The sequence below is a fragment of the Lytechinus variegatus genome, chromosome 2 (genome assembly GCF_018143015.1).
Source record: "Lytechinus variegatus isolate NC3 chromosome 2, Lvar_3.0, whole genome shotgun sequence".
Lineage (NCBI taxonomy): Eukaryota > Metazoa > Echinodermata > Echinoidea > Temnopleuroida > Toxopneustidae > Lytechinus > Lytechinus variegatus.
In genome coordinates, this window is record NC_054741.1 from 83,011,670 (window position 1) to 83,035,002 (window position 23,333).

At 36.0% G+C, this 23,333-nt stretch overlaps 1 protein-coding gene across 8 annotated transcripts in view; it reads right to left on the reverse strand.

Annotated features, from left to right (window-relative positions):
• The window catches only part of LOC121409285 (smoothelin-like), a 122,434-nt gene that overhangs the window by 51,058 nt on the left and 48,043 nt on the right, over positions 1–23,333 (reverse strand). For 7 of the 8 annotated variants that reach the window (XM_041601191.1, XM_041601189.1, XM_041601192.1 and 4 more), the window contains exons 6-7: positions 13,174–14,745; positions 5,746–5,867 (exon numbers count right to left, since the gene is read on the reverse strand). In XM_041601191.1, coding sequence (XP_041457125.1) covers positions 5,746–5,867; positions 13,174–14,745 — 1,694 coding nt within the window. The remainder of the gene's footprint in view (positions 1–5,745; positions 5,868–13,173; positions 14,746–23,333) is intronic. The other variant, XM_041601196.1, reaches the window with a different exon arrangement.

A 23,333-nucleotide genomic window follows, 5' to 3' on the forward strand; every position in this document is an offset into this window, starting at 1 on the left:
TCATGGGAAAAAGTAAAAATCTTTTGCGCGCGGAAGTACTTAAGTGCATGCATGCATGCGATTATTCAGTGCTGGCCGACGCTGCTCGACCGGATATGCTGTTTACTATAGGGTCTATGAGGTAGAGAGAAATTTGCCCGCATATTTCTTTGCGAAATTTAGACCGTTTTTGGTGTATATGGTTTTCATTTTTGAAGCATCACAGTCACCAGCAATGTGCGCTCCCTGCGCGCCATGTCGACCCCGAAGTTAAAAATTTTGCTTGGATTGTGAATCGACTGAATTCTAATGGAACAAGGCAATGACAGTCTCCTTCTTTGTGGATCCTCTTCAAATTTATCAATTTCATATTTTTTTAAAGGAAGCCAACTACAAATTTCTTGACCACTTAAACTGAAGTATTTTTAATAATTTCTGTAAGAGTCTTATGGTCCTGTTCAATTGTTGGTTTTCCAGTTCAGCTTATGTTATTTTTGCCTTGATTTAAATAAATCTGTTACTAATTCTATTAGCTTGTTGGCTCAACTGCACATTTCACGCCACTGTATTATATCAAATGATGTAGGTGTACTGGTAAGATGGGGTGGGAGCATTTAAAAATGACACCCCCTCCCAACCCCACCACATCACCTTGATATATTTAAAATAAGTTGATCAAACTATCTTCAGACTCAAGAACATATAGGCCATTATTAAGTTGCCTTTTACTAGATTTAATGCTGAAAGTAAAGCTAAAAACAACATAAAACGAGGGGTTAACATAGGGGTTAACTTAATTTGACAACTCAGTCCAAGTGGGGTAAGTTCAAACACAGGAGAATCATGTTCACATACAATACATTTTCCAACCAACCAATGACAGTGAATTTAACAAATAACTGGGATAAATCTCCTCGTAAAATGCACTCATTAACAAGCTGATATATACCTGGATATTTTTCTAACAATTTGACACTTTTATATCATTTGGCACTTACATTAGTGTGTAAACTATCTCTAAAATACTCCTATTAATATATTTCATGCCACTGATGATTTATTCATTTTAAGTTCACTATTTTATTCCTCTGATTCTTGTTTTTTTAATTGTATCTTCATGTTTGAAAATATTTATCAACCTGCTTTCATCTGATCTGCCTTATTATATATTCAACTTATCGGCCTGTCTGCCCATGAACTACGTGAAGCCGCTTCAACAGTTCATTTCAAGACATCAATCAAGACCTATCTTTTTTCATTGTTGTAGCGTAATATAGTTTTATATAGTTTTATTCAATATGTTTAGTACCAAATTAATATCATGTAATGATATATGTAAATTTAATGTTTATTACAATGTAGCACAATACTTAGTTTAATGTAGAATAATATTTTATTTTCTAATGAAAACCATATTAATAATTTGATCTCTTATGTAACAGATAATTAATTTGTTAAGCGCATAGAAATTACCAATATTATGCGCTATATAAGTACAATAATATTATCATTATTATTAATATATCTCTATTTCCCCCCCCCCCCCCGATAGCTGTCCCTATCTTACATAATGTGTTTTCTTGGAATGAACCCAATATCCTTTCCACCCCACCCCTGTCATCACCCCACCCTCAGAGCAGCTGATAGGATATCATTCGTTACTCCAACCATGGACCTACTACACATCCTATCAAATACTTGATAGTTTCTTCCTATATTCGCTGATCCATCAATCAGTACTTCACATCATTCCTTTAACATCTATAGGCCTACCTCAGTGAGCAAGGTTTCATGAGGGTGGGGCACCCTATGATTACATGAAGAGGAAACTCCTTGGCTAAGAATAACCATTTCCAACTTGCTATTTGAAGATTATAGTCTGGCTCAAAATGTTTTTTCCAGAAGAAGGAAGAAATTACTGTGTCCACAAAAATACCATTTAGTGCTGCTTATACTATTAAGACTCCATCTGCACTCAATCTCATCTTTGAATTCATGATCGGGATTCTCAAATAATAAAATAATTCTGAATTTTTTAATGAATTTTTATGAAGGGTCTGCTCTATAGTCTGACTTGCAATGAGTTGGGACTAAATATGTATGGGTGAATTCATGAAAAAATATTACATTCTGGAATAGACAGGTAAAAAGACAGGGTTTAAAGAAAAATTAATATAAAAGTTATTCGCAGCAAAAAAAACCCTTCCTAAACATTTCTATCTATACCCGTCTAATGCAGGTGTGTACTCTAAACCAACTCAGGAAATTGAAAGAATCCTTCAAGAGAGTAGCAGACATCTGGTCTAATCCTTGAAAGCTTTGTTGGGACTATCAGGTGCTATGATATGGTATTAAAGATGGGAGGGGTTCATATAAGGATCAACCAAGATCTACTCATACCCATCTGACATACCGCCTTGTGGTGCTAAACTCTAGCTTAGCACTATCAACACAATTAAGATAGGGATTCTGAGCATAGGCCTACCACATGATGTGCATTTATTGAGCCTCTTCTAAACAAAAAACATATAAAATTTCACATATTAAAAGATTTAATTTAAAAAATAGGCCCGCCTGTAGAGGTTCATGATGATCTTTACTTTCCTCCCATGCTAAGCTAGGACTTGACCAGCTATCTTCAGAGAAATTAATTAATGGCAGTAGACAGAGGTCATTACAAATTTGTAGCTATAGGCCTACCCCCCGCCCCCCTGAAAAAAACCCTCTGTATTCTCCTGTTTTAACTTTTTATACCAAGCCCATTAAGTAAATTAAAATGAAAATAACAGGATAATTGCACCTAAATATTTGTACTATAATTTCACATGACAATGTACTTGTCAATTCAAATACTGAAATGACCGAATTCTATCACTTTGTAAAAACAATTGTATTTATCAGGAATTTTCATTTTCAATTTCTACCAGTTCAAGAAACCAGTTATGATTTAGAGTATTATCATAACTGGTTAAAATTTCATGAACTGGTAGATATTGAAAATTAATTGCTTAATTATTTTGTGTGATTCCTGAAAATGAAAATTCCAAAAATACAATTATTTTTACAAAGTGATAGAATTAAGTAATCCTATTATTTGAATGAACAAGTACATTATCATGTGAAATTCCCATATAATTTATCTGCACAGTAAATTTGTCACCATTTTAACGATTTAATAAAATGAATATTGATCCATTCTGGTATTAGTACAATAACCTACAATGAATGCCCTACAGTAGCCCGCTGGATATCTACCCACAGATAAATAACTATTAACTATCTGTGTCCCAGTCCTCTGTTCAGAGTGATAACACAGTAACCATGGCAACCATCCCAGCTCCCAAATGGTGGAGGCCACACAGGGCTGTTGTCTACTAACTTGATTACATTTCTCTTACTCACAAACAAACTCACAAGGGTGAACATTCAACTTTCTTTCAAGTCTCTATCCTAGTTCCTGTGAACCTTTCATACATTGTGTCGTCATGGATACAGGTTCAGGAAGAGGCCTACTTTATAAAGACTGTCAATTAATAAATAATAAGCTAGATGATAATGATGAAATTCCAACAATGGGTAACATTCTAGAATTTCAAAAATTGTGGTTACAATTTTGACCCCATGGCCCACTACCCATCCCCCCCTCCTCAAAAATCAATGACACATCATTTGCTCCTGCGACATTTACTCCGGTCTCAATATCTTAGAGGGCATAAGGTTAAAGTTATGACTATAACAGAGTTTTGTTTCAGAATATTAAATGTAAAGACAAGGAGTAGGGTTTATTTAGTTTTATGGGTTATGTTTTATAGTTGGCATAACAAGCAGATTTTCCATCGGAGCAATTGCCGTCAGATCAATTGTCGTCGGAGCAAATGTCATGGAACCCAAAATCTTACTATGCTGTGTGATAGAATACTGAAAGTGTACCTCTTCCAACTTTTGGTGCTGGACGTCTTCTCCAGAGCTTTCCATCACAATTAACTTTCAAGTTTGTTATTATTATTTTTCTCCTTTTCTGCTTATCAATTTTCATCCCTATGAAAGTGGTGGCTGGGGGGTATGTCCCCCTTGCAGCCCCCCCCCCCCCCTCCCCAATACTGCACTGCATTCAGGTCACAGGTTACTTAGCCTTTCAAACTTCTGAAATCTCATGCTATTCAATTTTAGATATATTTATTTGTTTTCATCTTTATCCAAAATGAATTCCAAAGGAGGTGAAAGTTTAAAAGTATCCTGAAGCTAGCAATATGTAAGTCAGCTCCTGACCCGAATCTAAACAAATTTAGGTCAATGTAGTTGTCAGGTGGTCAAATCACAAAATGGAAGTACATCCTTACTCTGGAATATCTATTAATTTAAACTTTAAGAATATTTTGGAGGAAATATACCTAACTTTTAAAACATGTATCATTATGTCTAATACTTACATGTAAAAACTTGGACAAATGCCTTAGTGCTTCCAGGGTGCTTTTTATTTTTCAACCCCCCAAAACTGTGAATCACATCATAGTCTGTCATAACATCTGTGAACAATTCTGAAATCTGTTACTGTCTTTAAGTGACCTACATTGGTAAGATTACTCATCACAGAGCCTAGGCTACAGCATAGTGAGACATTTTATTTACCAAACCTATCTAAAGTACCTCTTTCAGGAGTGAGATTTACATTCCAGAATACAAGATAACACCCTCTGAAAACAAACAGATATGACCAAGTACTGCACTCTTTGAACTATTTCAGGAAATCAAACAGCCCCTATTGATAACCAATCAGTATAAATTGAGCTTAATGGATGCAGGATATTTACATCATAATTTATCTATTTAGGATATTAAGGATGTATGTGGGTGTATCCCCATCCCCCCCCCCCCCATCCGCTACCCTCCAAAAACCTTAGATTTAGTATCATGTGAGAAAATTACATTCCTATGTCACTCAGCTTTATCTAATTCATCAATTAATAGCTAAATATCAAAAGGATTTTACTTCTTATTTATAACAACTCTCATCCTTTTTAAGAAAACTTGCTGTGCATAAAAAGGGAAAGAAAACTAAGCTGCTCTACATGTTAAATGTTTTTTTTTACTAAGGAATTGTTAACTTCAGAAACAACACTTTTGTATAAATACTTTAATACGGATTAGATCAGGAAAAGAAATCTCTTATAATTTTAACTCTACTAGAAGAGTATTTCATCAACATTTGTCAGATCAAACAAGTTATCAGATCTGACAACTTTCCTTGATTTTGATAAGCATCGTTACTATGGCAATTGTTGATAAAGCAGGACCTGTCAGATGTAACATCTTGTAAGTCCCATACTTTGCAGGAGCAGTTTGTCAAATAAATATTCCCCTTTGTCTCTGAAACTATAATTCCACTAATACCTCAAAACATAAAATTGTTCATCTATGAATATGAAAAAATATATCAAACAATCACAAATAATAAATTTACTGGTTTTACTTTAGTTAATTCATAGTTATTGTCACCATTTTCACAAACTGTCCCAAGATCACAAACAAATCTGATGGTATTTTGAAGAAAAAAAAATCAAGTACTGGATAATAATCCATCAAAATTTCTGAGTTGATTCCATATCATTGTATTACCATTGTAGCAACAACTAAATTCACTCACATACTTTCATCTTCAAAATAGCCTTAAATAATGTCATATAAATCTCAAACTTTGTTTCCATTTGCTGAAATATTCTTGGAATGCTTTGTGAAACCGGTGACAATATTCAAAGTTCAACTCACTGGTTTGATACTTGATTCAAATCCTTGAGTTGTTGACAGTCCTCTGCTATTGTTGCTGTTAGTATTGCTGCTATTGTTGTTGTAGCTGGGTGAGTTGTTACTGGTCCTTGGTAGTGATAAACCTGTACACCAGAACAAAACAAGAATAAATAAATCAACAGGTGTTTCAATACCATTCATAGTAGGACATACTGGCTTTGGATCTTACTTCTTGAACTTGACCAATTAATTTTTCCCCTCTGTGTGTGAGAGAATCCAATCTGACAAGGAATTTGTCTTGTACAAAATGGTATTTAAATGAAATCGTCTAGAATGGGCAGACTTACAAAATATTGACCAAAAGAATGACATGATATCAACTTACAGACAAAAATAAGGAAAAGAACATACATTTTATTAAACAGAACATGTTTTGAGCTTCACACCTCATCATCAGCCTGAAATCATAGAAGAGGGTCACTTTGGGATATCAAGGTAAATTTGAAGAATGTAGTTACAACATACAACCATGTGGAACAGAAGGAATTTAAAAAGGAGTGAAAGTAAAAATTATCTTGATAAAGTTGATATCCCAAATGTATAAATACCAATGACTCTGTTCTATGATTTTAGGCTGATGATGAGATGTAAACTCAAAACACGTTCCGTTTAATAAACACTGTGTTTACATGTGATCGGCTTTTGGTTCAGAACCAAAAGCGATGCAGAATCGGCTCACATGTCGATCAATAACCTGAAATGATATGCACACCAACAAAATATGTCATAATAAAGACAACGCTGGCTCTGTGCGCTTACAATTACGTCACAATAGTAAAGTAAATGAATTGCGCATCAATTGTCGATGCAGAATTGGCTCTCTGTTTACACGTAGTAAAAAAGCCGATTCTGCATTGGCTCGCGGTTCTGAACCTACTACTTTGGTGGTGCAAAATTCCCAATTCTAAACAGTGAGCCGATGCAAGTTAATCGCGTTTACACGCTATGAAAAGGCTGATACTGCATCGGCTCGTTCAAAAGCCGATCACATGTAAACACGGTAGATATGTTATGTTCCTTTCCTTATTTTCGTCTTTGAGTCATTGAACATATTTTAATGGTCATTTATTAAGCTAAAACCTTATTATCCCATGGGATTCCAAGGATTCACGATCACAATGGTTTATGATCAAGTGCAAATTAACAATGGAAAATTAAAACTCATCTTTGCATTCTTGCATGCCATGCTGTATACAATTAGGACTAGAAACCAACTAGATTTGATCGTTTTTGCAATAAATCACAAATCTTCATATCAATGGACTTCCTAAAATCCTAAATCCTAAAAATAAAAAAAATTCAATGCAAAACTAATAACTAAAAAAAAAATATGATGAAGAACATACTTGGTTGTTATTCTAGTTTGACTGGTAGCATGCATTCATAAAACATTTTCTTGAAAAACACTATAAGGCCTATGGTCCAAGTCCTCTAGGCAAAATAGGCCAAATAAGTTTTAAATTGGTAATTATGAAAGTGTTGTTAGAAGTCCAGTGAATTTGTATTGTATTGTTTTACACATATAAATTACAAATATAAAACTTCTAACAGTCAGCCAAACCAAAGAAGCATATCTCCATGGAATAACATCCTTGTTGCTGTCAAATATTATCACAGGACTAAGAATGTTCTTACAGGAAGATGGCATCGATAAGCCAAGAGAGCTCAAAAAGTCTTCTAGAAGTTTGGCCGATTCGATTGATTTCTACCACATATCATTTCCTGATCAGTCACCAACCTTCCTGTTCACTCTCATCTACATCCTGATTAACGTTCCTCCTCCTCCTCCTCCTCGCCGCCCCTTCTACCCCTACCCCCCCCCTCCAATCACACTCTCCCCCCCCCTCCCCCTCTTCTGGTGACACTAGGCGGTTTCAAACCGCCTCGATCACAAGAATCCCCGTTAAATTACGAGAACTTTTTAAGGCCAAAAAATACCCGTTAATTATTCCTGCATTCACACCGCCCCGAAACACATCCTTCGGGATAAGTTCCCGAAGTTACGAGCATGCGCAGTGTGGTCTGATAAGCAGGCAAGGCGGGAGATTCAAAATCACTAGCCCAGCAGCCACCCACGCCGCCGCGCCCAACGACACGCTGGGATAAAAGTTCCCGTAATTTGCTTTCACATCGCCAAAATACCTGCGACCTTGGAAAAATCCCCACGAAAGTTCTCGTAATTTCGCCAAGTACCTACTATTTAGCGGGTATTTTCTTTCGGGGAGATTACGCGTAGTTTGCTTTCACATTACCAAAATACCTGGTATTTTCTGATCGGGGTAAATTTCCCGATCAGAGAATACCTGGAACTGGCGAACTTCGAGGCGGTCTGAAACCACCTACTCACTTTAACCCTTAACCACATTTGTCAGACAACTTGCATTGGTTTAGAACACATCTAGAATGCAAATGTATGGACAAACTGAATTTGGGACTTTATTTGAATCCTAAATCTTTCTTATTTTAAAGGATTAAACACTTTGAGATATGAAAGTAAACATTTAGAATTCAAATAAAATCAACAATAAATATGGTCCCTAACCATGATCAAACTGGAATTATTTCAAATGCAAGCAAATTAGAGTAAGCATGCACTCCATTCCACTTTCCCCTTTCTCTTAATTCTATTTAGTTTCCATCATTTTTTTTCATAAAAAATACTATGAAATCATTTCTTTTTAACCTTTAACTGAATCTCATTGTCACTCAGTAACATACTTTATTTTCTCACTCTCATTCTCTAAATCTTTACTTCATATTTTTGTATCATCTTAAATGCTTCCTTTGTTCATCAATACTTCACTTATCTCCTATTTTTTCCTGTTCATTACCATACTGAATTAGATCTGAACATTGTTTTGCTTTCTCAGGTACAATGGTAAAGAAAAAAACAGTTAATGTAATTGTTCATGGGAGAGTATATTTGATGTCTAACAGTCAGAAATTACATAGCTATGTTCACTTCCTTCATTTTTTCACCCTTCTTTTATCCCCCCCCCCTCTCTCTCTCTTTCTCACGCCATCTCACTTTCTCTTTCTTCCATTACTTCTTCCATCTCTCCCTACACCAACATTCTATTTCAAAGAATGTCCGTCATTCAATAAGTTTAGTTCTTAATTTCCTCTCCATTGATCACCTGAATGTCAAAAGGGTTGTTGTCGGCATGCGGTCTATGGACACGAAATTGACTTTTCAAGAATGACGAGGACTCTCGATATTGACATTCCAAATACCTGGGAGTGTATTTTCACACAGGTTCGCATGTCATTTCACTGAACTCCACAACCTTACATGTCAAACCATCCCCTCTAGATTTCTTTGTATTATTACATGATTTTTTTACAAAACACACTTTTATGGACAAAAAGTAGGAAAAGTTGAGATCTGTTTCCATTTTCAGTCTACTTTTATATTTTATTTGAATCATTAAAGTTAAAATACCCATATAGAATGACACAAGTCAGGAAGCCAGGTCACATGGGAGGATAAAATACTTGAAATACAAAAAAGATGTTTGTCAATAATTCATTATTTGATAAAAATCAATGCATATTCTTGAATCATGGATGACATTAATATCATACAATTCGCAATTAAAATACTGAATTGTGTACAGCTAAAAATGACAAAATTTTAACTAATCTACATTTTTCTGTTTAACAATCATTCTTCCTCTATTTTTACCCTTGCAAAGAAACTATTTAAAACCAACAATTGGCAATCAGTTTGCTCTTGATTTTGGCTTGACTACCAATTTACTCATGTTTTTTGAGATGGAACTACTTCAATTATTTGCAATTAAAAAATAATACTTTATAGCAAGTTCAGATGAAATAATCTTTGAAGAATGATGTGAATTACCTAGCATGAATAACTTTAGCTTCTCTTTTTACGGTGCAATCCTTTCTGTACTTGAGACTAAACGCTCATTAATTCCAAGCTCAAGTAATTAACACCTGGTCATATGACATCCTACTTGATATCGTCGTTAAGAGGTCATATTGCATTGGCCACACCTAAAATCTATACAGATGGTGCATCAAAAGGTGGTTTCAGACCGCCTCGAAGTTCATCAGTTCCAGGTATTCTCTGAACAGGAAATCTACCCCGATCAGAGAATACCAGGTATTTTGGTAATGTGAAAGCAAACTACACATAATTTCCCTGAAAGAAAATACCCGCTTAATAGCCCAGCGTGTTGTTGGGCGCGAGAGCTGTGGGTGGCTGCTGGGCTAGTGATTTTGAATCTCGCGCCTTGCCTGCTTATCAGACCATACTGCGCATGCTCGTAACTTCAGGAACTTATCCCGAAGGGTATGTTTCGGGGCGGTGTGAATGCAGGAATAATTAACGGGTACTTTTTAGCCTAAAAAAGTTCTTGTAATTTAACGGGGTTTCTTGTGATCGAGACGGTTAGAAACCACCTATATTTACAGAAAACAGGTCTATGTAATCTTATATTTTTTATGCGGAGAAATAGCACCTCATTGGCAACTGAATTATTTGGATTGGAATTTCAATTGAACATTTATTGTAATATACCAGTATTCTTCTATAAATTAGTCAATCACTATTAGCGAATCATCTCCCACCCCCCCTCCCCACCTTTCTCCCCTGCCTTGTATACTGAATGCACATCAAAGAGTATCAGAGGAAACAAATAAATGACTGATGAAATGTGAAATACAAATCCTTCCAAGAAAGCAATGATACATACACAGGCTCATACACAATGCTACTAGTAAAGTGATACAAAATTACTATTCCTACAGACACCAATACATAGTATGACAGTACAGTTATATTATCGCATTGAACAATTTTTTTTTTAATTCAGAATCTAAACAGTCTCACTAAATGAGGTATCATTCTGTTAAAAATCTAATTCAATCACTTTCTTTTAGCCTATCCAAATAGCCTTCACTCAAAATATGATTAAAATCTAAACTTTAGATGCGCCATGCATGCATCTTTAAAAAATAAACATCAGTTCGCTAAATTTGTCCTAGGACAGATCTTGAAAACTGTAATTATATGTTCTAAAGGATATTTTCATAACAAAAATTATGACTGTAAAAGAATATTGGAAAGTATAAAACTCATTTCTGTGAAATATTGAAGTGGTTACTATAATCCTGCAAAAAATGCAAATTTTAGTTGAAATTCAAATTATGACAGGACTGGTTATTCTCATAAATACAAAGATATAAGGATTATAGAGAGTGTTAAGTTTTAATCTAGGCATTACATTTGTTCCAATGTACAATTTTTAATGTAACTGTCACCAGATCAATGGAATCATAAATGTATGTAATTGTGTGATGATAATGAATTATCAACAAAATATGCAATTCCTGAAATATGTGACTAGACACTTTCTCAATAAAGAAACTTCAGCTCTTGTTTTATCTTTTTAATCTGTCAATTACAATAGATTTATGGAAGACTATCAATAAACATTCAAGTTAACCCATTATTATATTCTACTTACTGAACATCTCACAATTCACTTTAAAGAAAATTGATCTTATTCTGTTTCAGTTTCATAAATCCCATCGGAAATGACAAACTCATTCATGGCATCTTGTAGAAAATTGTGGCAAACTGCCCCCCCCCCAAAAAAAAAGAAGGTAAAATTTCATCTTTTTACTGATAATTTTCATAAAATTCAACAAAACTTTGGAAAATTTATAAGTGCATTCATGACGAACTCTGTCAATCCGCTCCCTCAATTTCAATGTTTTTTTTTTCAATTCATGTACCTTGCCCCCTCATTCCATAAACACAAGCAAAATCTGAAAAACTGTGTAATCCCATGATTAATTTCAAACCATATACATGTATAAAGGGGTTCATGTATTTAATTAATTTCTTCATGAAGTTAATCAGAATAACTTCTCAGCTTGGCCACTCAGCTGGTCAAGATATTTTATCTAGAAGAAATGATTGGTCATTTATTGATCAGAGTTGATTGATGACATCCTTATGATGGATAGTATCTCACAACCCAGAATTAAATTCAACCTTAAAAAAACTGGCATCCTAACTTTATAGTTTCCTTATTCCTCCCGTAACACAACCTTAAATATTTAGATGCATCAAGCTCCTTGGATACATGTACCATTAAAGATTGCCAGATTGTATTCTGAAAATTGTCTAATCTCATATCTGACTTCTCTTTTGATATCTTATTCCAATTTGGCTACGATAATTTTGATTTGAAATAATTTTTTTTATAATTTTCATATGGGCTACATTCATTTAAGTCACTAAAATCTATTTACACTGTATCTATTTTATTAAATAAGTCTATAATATATTAAAAAGTCATATTTCTATTCGTTCCCAGAAATTATAATCGCTAAAATTTATTTCTTTACATAAAATTAATTGAAAATGATTTTTCACCCATTAGGGCAAATACATTTGTACCAGCAGATATTACATAATTGTAATAATCCTAGCCGCTTATGATTTTTAACACTACTAACATAACTGCTAGAAGAAACTTAAAATGAAATAGCCATTATAAAATAAAGGTAATGAATGTATGTGTAAAATCAGCACTATGAAAATCAAAATTTTCCATGGAACAATGGTTTCGAAAATGCTGGTATCTGGATTTAAGCACAAGAATATCGTAAAAGTCTGTTCCACATTTTTGATAGTCGAGATGAGGCAAAAACATGAGCTCTGCATACAGAGGTGCAACCAAATCTCCCATCACCAACACTTAAACTAATTTACATTGACAACTGCATTTTCCTCAAAATCATAACAAAAATATTGCCCAAGGATAATAAATTTGGATATTAGGCCTGTATTCACAAGTGCCAAATTATGAAAATATAGGTAACCTAAACAAACTAATTTCTTTCAGGGGGTATCATACACTTGCCATATACCAGTACTTTTCATATGACAGGTGTGAAAACATCTAATTTGATATGATAAAATTATACAACAGGAGCAACATGATAAATGCAATTGGACAAAACAGAACAGTACATATGATATTTAACAATGAGAAATAAAGACTTTGTAAATGCAATAAAAAATGAAACATGCCACACTATTCTAATGTTTGGTTCTTGACTTGCAAAGAACAATCTACCATGATTCATCATCCTCAATAAAATAAAAACAAACCATGCAAAATTCAGCCATTAAAAAAGTTTAAAAAATCACAAGAAGCTCTTAGCCTAAAGAGGAAGTTAACCAAACTCCATAATGAAATGGAATGGATAGAGAAAAATAACATTAGATGCAGACAGGATATGTTGCTACCTAACATGCAGAAGTCATTTAATTCTGGTGAATCTTAATTACAATTTCAACGCAAACATTCCACAATGCCAAGGGTTGGGTTTGATGCTAAGGTAACTTGCCTTTCCCTCTGGAATGGACTCCCAACTTATTCATCAATAACTGCCGGTTATCATCCTTTATATTGACTTCCAATTCTCCATCTTTTATTTCAATGTTAAAGGCAGGAGGTTTCTTCAGTCCCTTGGAAACTGGAGTAGCACCTGTCTTCCCACTGCTATGAAATCCCTGAAAACCTGGCTTGGGAGTGGGTGCAGAGCTTTCCCCGAAGCGATTAAGCATCTTAGCGATGCCATGGGATGGTCCTGAGGTTTGATGTCTGGAGGCAGGTTGTTTAGGAAGAGGTTTGGTTGTCTTAATGGGAGTTGGGATGGGAAGATGAGAGGGGCGCTGTGGGGGTGTAGATTTGGAAGTTTTATCTATGGGAGGAGTTGCGATGGTGTGAGGATTAACACCCATAGCTTGCATCAGCTGAAGATTGATCATATCTTCCAGCATCTCATCTGATCCTCTAAGACCACCACCAGCACCCTTCATCTTTGACATCAATGCCATGTTCGGAGCACTGATCTGGATTGGTTTCCCATCTGATTGACTAACTCCTTCTCTCTTAATCCTCTCTAGTTCTAGATAGCTATTGATTATCCTGGCACGACGGGACCCAGGTGGGCGGTGCACTACCTCAATATTTGATGAAGTCACTGTGTTCTGAGGGGGAGTCTGGGCGGGTTTGGGAGGACTTACAGTGTTTGGTTTGTTCACGTTTGATCTGTTAACCTTCAATCCCTTTGGTCCTACCTGCTGTTTCTTGATCTCACTTGGCAAAAGGTTACGAACAACTTCCACCTCATTCTTCTTCGCTACTTCAACCTTCTTCTGCTCCATCTTTTCCTCCTTTTTCTGGAAGGCAAGTGGTTTGGATTTCAAAGGCACATCTGGAAGAGTTTTTATCAAGTCAGGAGAATCCAAAGGTATTTCTTCTTTGGTAACAGATTGACATATTTTGGTATCATTCTCACATACATCTACTGGCACTTCCTTCTTGATCTCTGCATATTCAGGTTTAATCTCCATTGGTGTAATGATCTCATATATATTATCACTCTTTCTATTCTGTGATGAACTACTGCTTGTATCTGCTAAACCAGATTTATCTACCACTTCAGTTTTATTGGGTATTGTGTCAACAGTGATAATAGGCTTTGTTTTTTCTTCCTCATCTACTATAGCACCATGTGAATCCACCACACAGTCCGTTGCTGGGTTATAAATGGGTTCTTCCTTGACAACCGGGCAATGTGTTTGTAGTTCTGCATACCCATGATTTGGATCACTTGGAAAAGTTGGTTCAGCATATTCCCGATCCTGGATTGCATCGGTGTTCACATCATTAACCTCATCTTCAGAACTTCTGTTCACAGCTGCATAATAGCACTGCTCATGTTGATCTGTTTCATCCTCATCCATTGGAGAAGATGGCACTTGATCGAAGCCATCGACCCCATTTAGCTTGCCTTCCTCTTGATCACATACCCCACTGACCTTTGACCTTACTAGGTGTCCCATTCCATTTTCCTGGTTCAGAGATAGCTGCTCTGGTGGCAGCAAAGGTTGGGTTACATCATTTGCGATACCTGTTGGAAAATGTTTTTGAGTTTTAGTAAGATTGTCTACTGGTTTGCTAGTGACTGTTTCTGATTCTGACTTGCTATCAATGCTAGTACTTAGGTGGCAGGAGTGGGATGCTGATGTCACATCTCCTGATTTGATAACATTACTTGCCCTATCAAGATGTGTCTCTACTGATGACAGTTTTCTCTTTAGTTGTGTTTTTTTCTTCTGTACTTGATGTGACCTTTCTTCAAATGTTTTCAGAGCCTCAAATATTGTTAACACACTGTCTGCTACCACACTCTCCCCACTATTGCTATTATCATTTTTATCAGAATCAGTCAGATTTTTCCTCTGCAGTGATTTCCGGAATGTCTTAATTAAAGACCTCTTTTTGAAATTTGTCTTCAGCCCCCAATCTTGCGCTAATGCAGCATTGAGGCAGTTTATCTTTTCAGAAATTGAACGTGGCTGTTCGACATTATCAAGCTCCTGTCCATTAGTTTTGATTGGATCACAATTATTTTCAGTCACTACATTATCACAATCTACATTGTTTACTTTTGTCTCACCATTTCGCTTCTCCTTTGATACAGTTTTTCCTTCAGCGATATCACTCTCTGTGAGAACATCACCATGATTATGGCTATAACCAAACGAATCATTTGGCATTATAAATGGAACCGAATCCTCAGACATCATAGCTACTGTTCTTCCACCAATAACATTTGACCCTGAATTTCCTTGAACAGTATTAACATCACTTTGAAGAGAATTAAAAGCTACTTCTCCAATGAAAGGACCAGGAAGAGTTCTTTCAAAGCTACCATCAAAACCACTACCATTTGTCATTCCATGAATATAGAACGAGTGACCATTGACTTCACCATCTTCTCTGATATTGTCATCACTTTCTTCAGCATCATTATCCCAACTATCATTATCACTACTCTGAAACAATGAATTCCTCTGAAGACCGGGTGATGCAGGAACACTTGGTAAAAGAGCTTCAGGTGGTGGCAAAGATGTTCTTGATTCAATAGAAGACTTGGAGGTCAAACCTCCCGATATCATTTGAAATTCCTCTATCGTCATATAGTCTAGATCCCTATCCTCTTCCCCAAGTGAGGCATGGCGCAGTTTGATCGCAATATCCTCAAGATCTGCTACATCAGAAGCATCTGCAACAGATTGTGGCATATCTAATTCATCATCATCATCTATATGATTTTGCATCATGGCATCAATATCAGGAAGAAATACCTCAACATCTTCGAGTCCTGGAGCAATAGGAAATTTACCTTTCATTATGTCTATTTGTTCCTCTACTTCTTCCTCTGTGGTTTCAGTATCTTCATTTTCAATGGTACTCACACCAAGCTCCTCCTGCAATCTGGAGATTTGTTCCAAGAGACCCATGCTAGTCCTTTGGATAGTACTCATTCCATATTGGTTAACTTGTTCATTAGGGCACAACCTCCAGTAATCATCCTCACTATCTTGATCCTCATCTTCATCATAACAATCCTCATAGTCCTCATCATCACCAACCTCAGAGGCATCCTTGATAGATGCACCTTGTACTGTGAAGTCATCATAATCATTACTGCCAGAAATCTCTGACAAGTTTGGGTAGAATTCTGAAGGGGCACCTATTGGACTAACTACATCATATGTTTCTGAGAAAGGGGTAGATGGTGTATCAAGACGATCTTGACTGTTTGGGAAGTCAACAAGATACATAGCATCCACAGATCTCCTACCTGGGCTGCTATCTGGAGTATGAAGGCTGGTACACAAGTCTCCCATCTCCTCCTCCATGAAGAACAACTCTGGCTCCAGATCATCTTTGTTTCTTTCCAGATTTTGAAGTGTAGTCTCATCAAGGGTTCCATCAAAATGATCCCGGTCACCCTCCTTATCTCTCTTAACATTTCTACCTTGTGAAAATTCCGGCAAGTTTGGAATAATGTCTTGAATCACCTCTTTGGTTAGCAACAATTCTTTTTTAAGTTTATGGTGACTAGGCTCCAAGTCCTGTGAGAACTCCTGTGCATGTTGCTCCAGACGATCAAGTCTTTTAAGAGCAGTATCAACCTTGTTTTCAATTTTATCCAAGGTGGATAACTTTTGCCAGATTTTCTGTAGTAGATGCGAGTCTGTGTTGGCTTCAGCAGGAGAAGTTGCTTCTTCCATGACTGGATCAGTTTGTGTTTGGAAAAACCTGGTGAAGTTTGGATCAGTACAGAAGCTTGCATCATTCTGACTGAAAGCCTTTGACAGCGGTCTATGCTGTGCAAGCTCTTTGCACTTCTCTGCATTCCTTTGCTTGGCCATGATGATCGTAGAATCAATGGTAAACCCAAACCTGGACTTTGTTCAGTTGGCCTGATGAATTGTCCTAAATTAAAGGAATATTTGATGCAGAGCCTGATGGTGAGTTTACAGAATTCAATGCGCTGTACGAATGGAATCACTTCATTGTAAAAGAAATCCCTGTTTTGCTATCTCACAAAGATTGCAATCATCCATAGAGAAATTTCAAGTTATTTCCAATCACTAACCAATAATAGAATTTCAGCATGCCAACATTTCTTTAGCATCTTCAAGATGACTATTGTGTCTTGTGTCCCAAAATGATTCCAGTGACTAAGAATGGAGTTGAATACAATCGAGGTCAAAATAATCCCATTACATTGGTCAATTCAGTAAGTGAAGAAAAGAGACTTCCTTTCACGTAATATTCAATTCACTTCCTTTATGATCCAAATCTGGATGAACTTTCTGGCAGAGATTTATCAAATTTCTAATCCAGTTTCTTCAACAAAAGGCTCCAAGATTTAATTTTCAAGATCCATCTGATTAGAGTTGATTAGATGACCCGTTCTGGAAGCAATGTCATGGACAGACTATGACTCCAGGGAATAAATGTCGTCCGTTGTTAAGCTTCCTGGCTTGATCACTAAATTGTTTTAAAGGAAGGGACAAAGTGTGACTCTTGCTTCGAAGGACCATCCCACCTTAAGCCATGAGACAAGAGTACCGTTGTGTCTCGTGAGAAGTGCATTTCCTGTTTGCTTATTCTAACCGAGGATGATATGGTATCATGTGTTCCGCTCATCACCAAGATGATCCTTAGCAATATAGACATGATTGGGTTTGAATCAGAACCCTGATATCTTGTGACATTAATGTCTTTGTTGCCATCGTAAACATCCCAACACTGCTTGTTCTCCACATTCATACCAAAAAGTATGAATATCTCCAATGACTATAGATGCTTGACAAAATCATCATTATTAGTCAGTAAGAGAAAGAAGTCATATCCAAACCATAGATCATCAACTATTGCAATTTATTTTCCATCAGGGTCCATAGTTTCTGGGTACCGCATCAATATGAGGATTATTCTGAATCTTCATGGACCATCAATTTCTAGCAAGCTGCAAATTCAAATTGCGAGTAACTGTAGTATCTCATCAGCTTTGAATATTAGGTCTCCTCAATTCTTGTGCTTAATGACGACTCTGAATATTCTGCATAGATTTGTCTTATTCTGGTTGCTTCAAATCTTCTTCGGCTACCAAGCAGGTTCACTATTCAAAACCTGTTCATTATATATTGAATATTCATCAAATCCTGTACTGGGATTTTACTCAATGGGAGACATCATCTACCAAGGGCACCACATTCATAAACTATACTGGGGATAAAGTTGTTAAGCAAGTGTTGGATTATGCATCTCCACACTTCACCCAATATCACACAGCTGGCAGGCCGCCATGGTTTGAGCTCTATTTATAATCCAGGGATGGGTTCAGATAAATGATGAAGATAACTATGGGGGCTCACCCTCGAAGCGCCAGAAGGGGCGAATCCTAACTGTCACAAGACGTTATGTAATGATTTCCTTTAATGCTTTTGCAAATGCTCCATATCAGCTACATCGGGCAAATGATCAAGTCAGTGTTCTTTATGAAATTTCCCTAAAGTAAAAGATGGCAATGAAGATTGCTACTTTGTAACATTCTCTACTTGTTGTTGTAATGTTATCGTTAGGCTCACTGGACATGAAGGAGGCAAAGGCATTAAAAAAGATAAACCAGGAATCTGTGGCTCAATAACAGAGGACAACTCAGAGATTAAAAGTTTTAATATTTGTATTCATCAACTTAGAATTGAAAGCTCAAACAAAAACAACCAACAAATATTTCTCCAACCACCACCTTGCATTCATGAAAAACGTAGGTATTCTATAACTTAATTGGCAAATATTATTTAAATACATGGACTACATGAACCTTAAATAATCAAAACAGGGCTGACATCAAATCATTTCTATGACAAATAAAGTCAAACAACAACTTTTTTGATATCATTAGTCATATCCCAGAGAGAAAGCATGTCACTGCCAATAAAACCCTGTGATTCATAGGCTGTGGTTATATAAACCATTCTTTTCAAATGATCAAAAAAGGGAAAAATTGGTTGCTCTGTAGAGTAGATGTAATGACCAACGATCACATCCAGTCCAACACGTTTGTAACGAAAGGGCAACAGGCACACTACACACTTCAATCAAAGCAATCTAGCCGTGACTCACTCTTCACACAAAACTTTGTCCCCTAGAAAATAACAGAGTCCAAAAAACCTGGCGGAAAATTATTTGCAAACACCTGAACTTGAACAAGAGAACATGTGACATCAGAGTGGCTTCAACTGATATCCCTTGATCATCACCGGATCAAAACATGAACCAATAAAAATGTGATTCTCCTAAAATGTCATCCAAGCTTCTATCAGGATCATCATCTCATGAATGAATACCTCCGCTAGATACCGAGACACCTCACCACACGTCACAAGTCTCCAAACAGTGGCTACTTCCAGATTTTTGACGGGTTATTTTGGTTAGGAGGGGATGATCTCATCCCTTTGCTCCCATGGAGGGTTCGAGTTACGTTCGCCTAAACCTATCACAAGACTTTGGGTTCAATATGAGGCATTTCCCCCTTTCTTTATCCAATCGATGTAGTCGCAGAATTGTTAAATCAAGTGTGTTTCCTCTACCCGTCTAATCTCTCTCCTATGTGTGATACACCCCTTTTATGTGAACTGACAGGAACTGTCTTTGAAGGTTCTTCTGACAATGGTCCTACTGATGACAAGATTGGTGAAGACTTGAGAGTGGGGATCACCAGGACCCCTATTATTATTATATTTCATACTTTGCTACTTCTCTCAGAAAAATATTGAGATGGAGATTTCCTGATGGCGCTATGATAGCTGAGTCAAGATGAAAAGATTAGTCAAATGCCAGGACAACACAAAAATCTACAAAACATATGGTGTTTCTATAAGACATGGTCAGTCTCAACTTGCAAAAGTATTACATACATAGTTCTATTGGCATCATAATAGCCCATGTTACTTACATGGTGATCAAGGTTCCGTTGACATTTCTCTGATATCTCAGTAGGAAATAGTCCCAGACAGCCAGGTATGGCATGACCAGGGTAACCATTAAACCAACTGTGGTGTTTCAAGCTCTATTCACATCAGTCAGCATTTATGATGAACAACCATTCTAAAAATGTTGTTGTTCATACCTGCGTAGATGATGATTTATCTTAGCTGGTATCTTAAAGAAAGCATTTATGCATGTATAGACCCAAAGACAAGCTGCCTTGACTCCTCTCTGAGGGACTTGCCACTCAAGTCATTACCATTGTTCATTAGCTCTTTGGCATAGTTTCCAACCAGTTTGCTGGATCATGAGATCATTGATGTTTCAGGTTTGATTTCATAAAATGACAAGTATCACTGAGTAGTTATTTTAGTTGAGAGTGTATAGACCTCAAATACCATGTTGGAATTTAATTTTGAAATTTTATTCTGAACTGAAGGAAACGATTCGGCAAACCTTACTGGTTGGCACATAAACTGCATTTCCTTGAATGTTTAATGTTTATTACTTTCATGTATAGCATCAACAGTTTATTTGCTGAATAAGGCATCTCCCAGATATATTTCATGATGATTACATGAACAAGAATCATCATTTAGCAAAAGAATTTCAAGGCAGTATAGATCACTGAGTGTGAAAGTGGCCTTAGTGTCAGTCACTTCCTCTTCACTGATGACAGCATCTATTTGGCTTGCAATCTCTCTCCAATTCTCCCCCATATTTTAACTCTCTATTCTCACCCATCCAAGCAATGTAATATTCCTCATCTTTCAAAGTCACTTCCTAAAGATTTTAAAGATGAAAACATTTGAAGGTCCCAGTTCTTTGTCTGACTTTCTCTTATACAATAATGATACCATCACTTCAAATTTATAGCACATAATGCAATTCCAATCACCTTAATCTAACTATTTATCCAGCTAGATCTGATGATATAGCATCAGACTTGCCAACTTGATAGTTTGAACTAATCTTTGTCATTCACTTCTTTAAAGCAATCAAAAGGAAGTCCTCAAGGATTCATGTAACATCCCAGAGGAAGAATACCTCGGCTTGGAGTTCAATCAGACCAGAAATGCAAACCTCTATTTCACTAAAAGTGGTTTTTTTTTTTGGGGGGGGGCACATGTAAACTTTAAAAACAAAACCTGAATGTGAAGGAGCAAAGCGACCGTGCTTGTCATTGGGATGTTCTTGCATATTTATCAAGTTAAATTGAAGGATTTCGTGCATACTTTTGATGAATTTTGTGAAAATTTTCAATTAAAAAATGCTTATGGCCATACATTCATCAGTATATTATATGGAAATAAATAATAAATACACTTGGCATATCTTTGCCTTGTATCATAAAAGATACATTAAACTATACCCTGGTAAAATATAGTCTGTCGAGATCCAGGTACAAAAAGTACAATCACTTGTCAAGATAAAGCATTTTTCTGCATACATCCTCTGGTTTACTAAATTCTGTTTATACAGCCTTATCATTGTTAAATATTTGTTAAGATGTAGAACTCTGTTTTTCATAGTTACTGATATATAAATGTATATTCTAAAAGATTAGTTGAAGGATAAAGATGGTGCACAGTTGCATACTGGAGATATTTTTAATGCCTTGGCTCCTGAATTGCTTTTCAGTTCTAAATTATTCTGTGTTCATGATCTGTCACAGCTAAGAGTGCATTAACTCATCATTTCTCCAGGACGACACAACAGTTGATCTTACAATAATTTTTTGCTAATTAAAGATCGAACTGATTGCAATGCACAATCAGTTGTATGATCAATTGTAAGTTAGGGGGTCTCTTTTTCAAAGCTTTGAAGTAATCTTGCTTCTCATTCAAAGATATTCCAGATGTATGCACAAAGAATGAAAGAGATTAGAGCTAAAAACCAAATTGACAGCAACCAATGACTTTCACCATACAAAGCAACTACTTGGGAGAATTTTTCCCTTCACCACCACCATAACTACTAAGCATTGATATTCAAGCAGTCACGAGACAGACAGGCAGTACAAAGCTAGATACATGGACACAGAAAGATAGAGCATAAATAGTTTTTGTTAGAAAATATTAAGGGAAATCATTTACAGTAAAAAAAAAATATATATTTGTGTGGTGTTTTTTTCATAAACATTTTGAGTGCCAAGTAAAAGTAACATGCAGATACATTACATTTCTTCTTTTCACTTGAGAAATACATAAAATACAGTTATAGAGAGGGTTTTTTTAAGTGGTTACAATAAATGAAGATTAAAGCTATTACACAATAGTTTCAAATTAAATCAATGTGAAGGCAAGCATCAGCAACCAGAGTTAAAATACTATCAACATTTCAGCGAATGGTTGAGAAGACAAATTAATAAGTTTGTGTAGGGAAGGAAAGGATAGATAGATAGATAGATGGATGGATAGATAGGTAGATAGATAGATAGATAGATAGATAAATAGTATGATGGTGGAGAGTATGATTTCAGAGAATACAAATGACTAAATTAAAACTTTTCGCAGTCAAAAGGTTCGCACCATCATTAACTTTGAGAAGTGGAAAATATATTTTCTCTGCATACAAATGTTGTCTAGAGGATACCTTCCTTGATTCTTAAACGGAACATATCTATTCTTATCTCTACCACAAACTATATTTATCTGAATGATTAAGACACCCACAAGACCCACAGACCGAGACAAGAAGCAAATGTGGATCACTGAGGTATGATAGGCAATTAATGGACTCCTATCTCTGGTTAAGACAGGGTGGAGCTAAGCAAAGATGCAAATTATAAATGACAGGATATCTCCCATAAAAAATAAAAGCCTTGGAGATAGTGACGACAATGCTTGGAACCTTCCCGTCACATCTGCTTTGTTCTATATCTTAGAAGGATTATTCATAAATCACAAAATATGTCTTTAATTTGAGTCTCTCCCACTAATTAGAAATATAGCATACTTTGGTTTGAATTGAAACCAAAATTCAAATATGTGGTTTAACCAGTGAAGTTTATTAACTATTAAAGCATGGGACCGAAATCCAAATTTTAGGCTTTCATTAACGGGATATTTATTTTACGCTGGGTAAAAGCACTGGACTCCATATATTGCTTTGTCAGATGCTGTAAGTATACAGGCCAGAGTT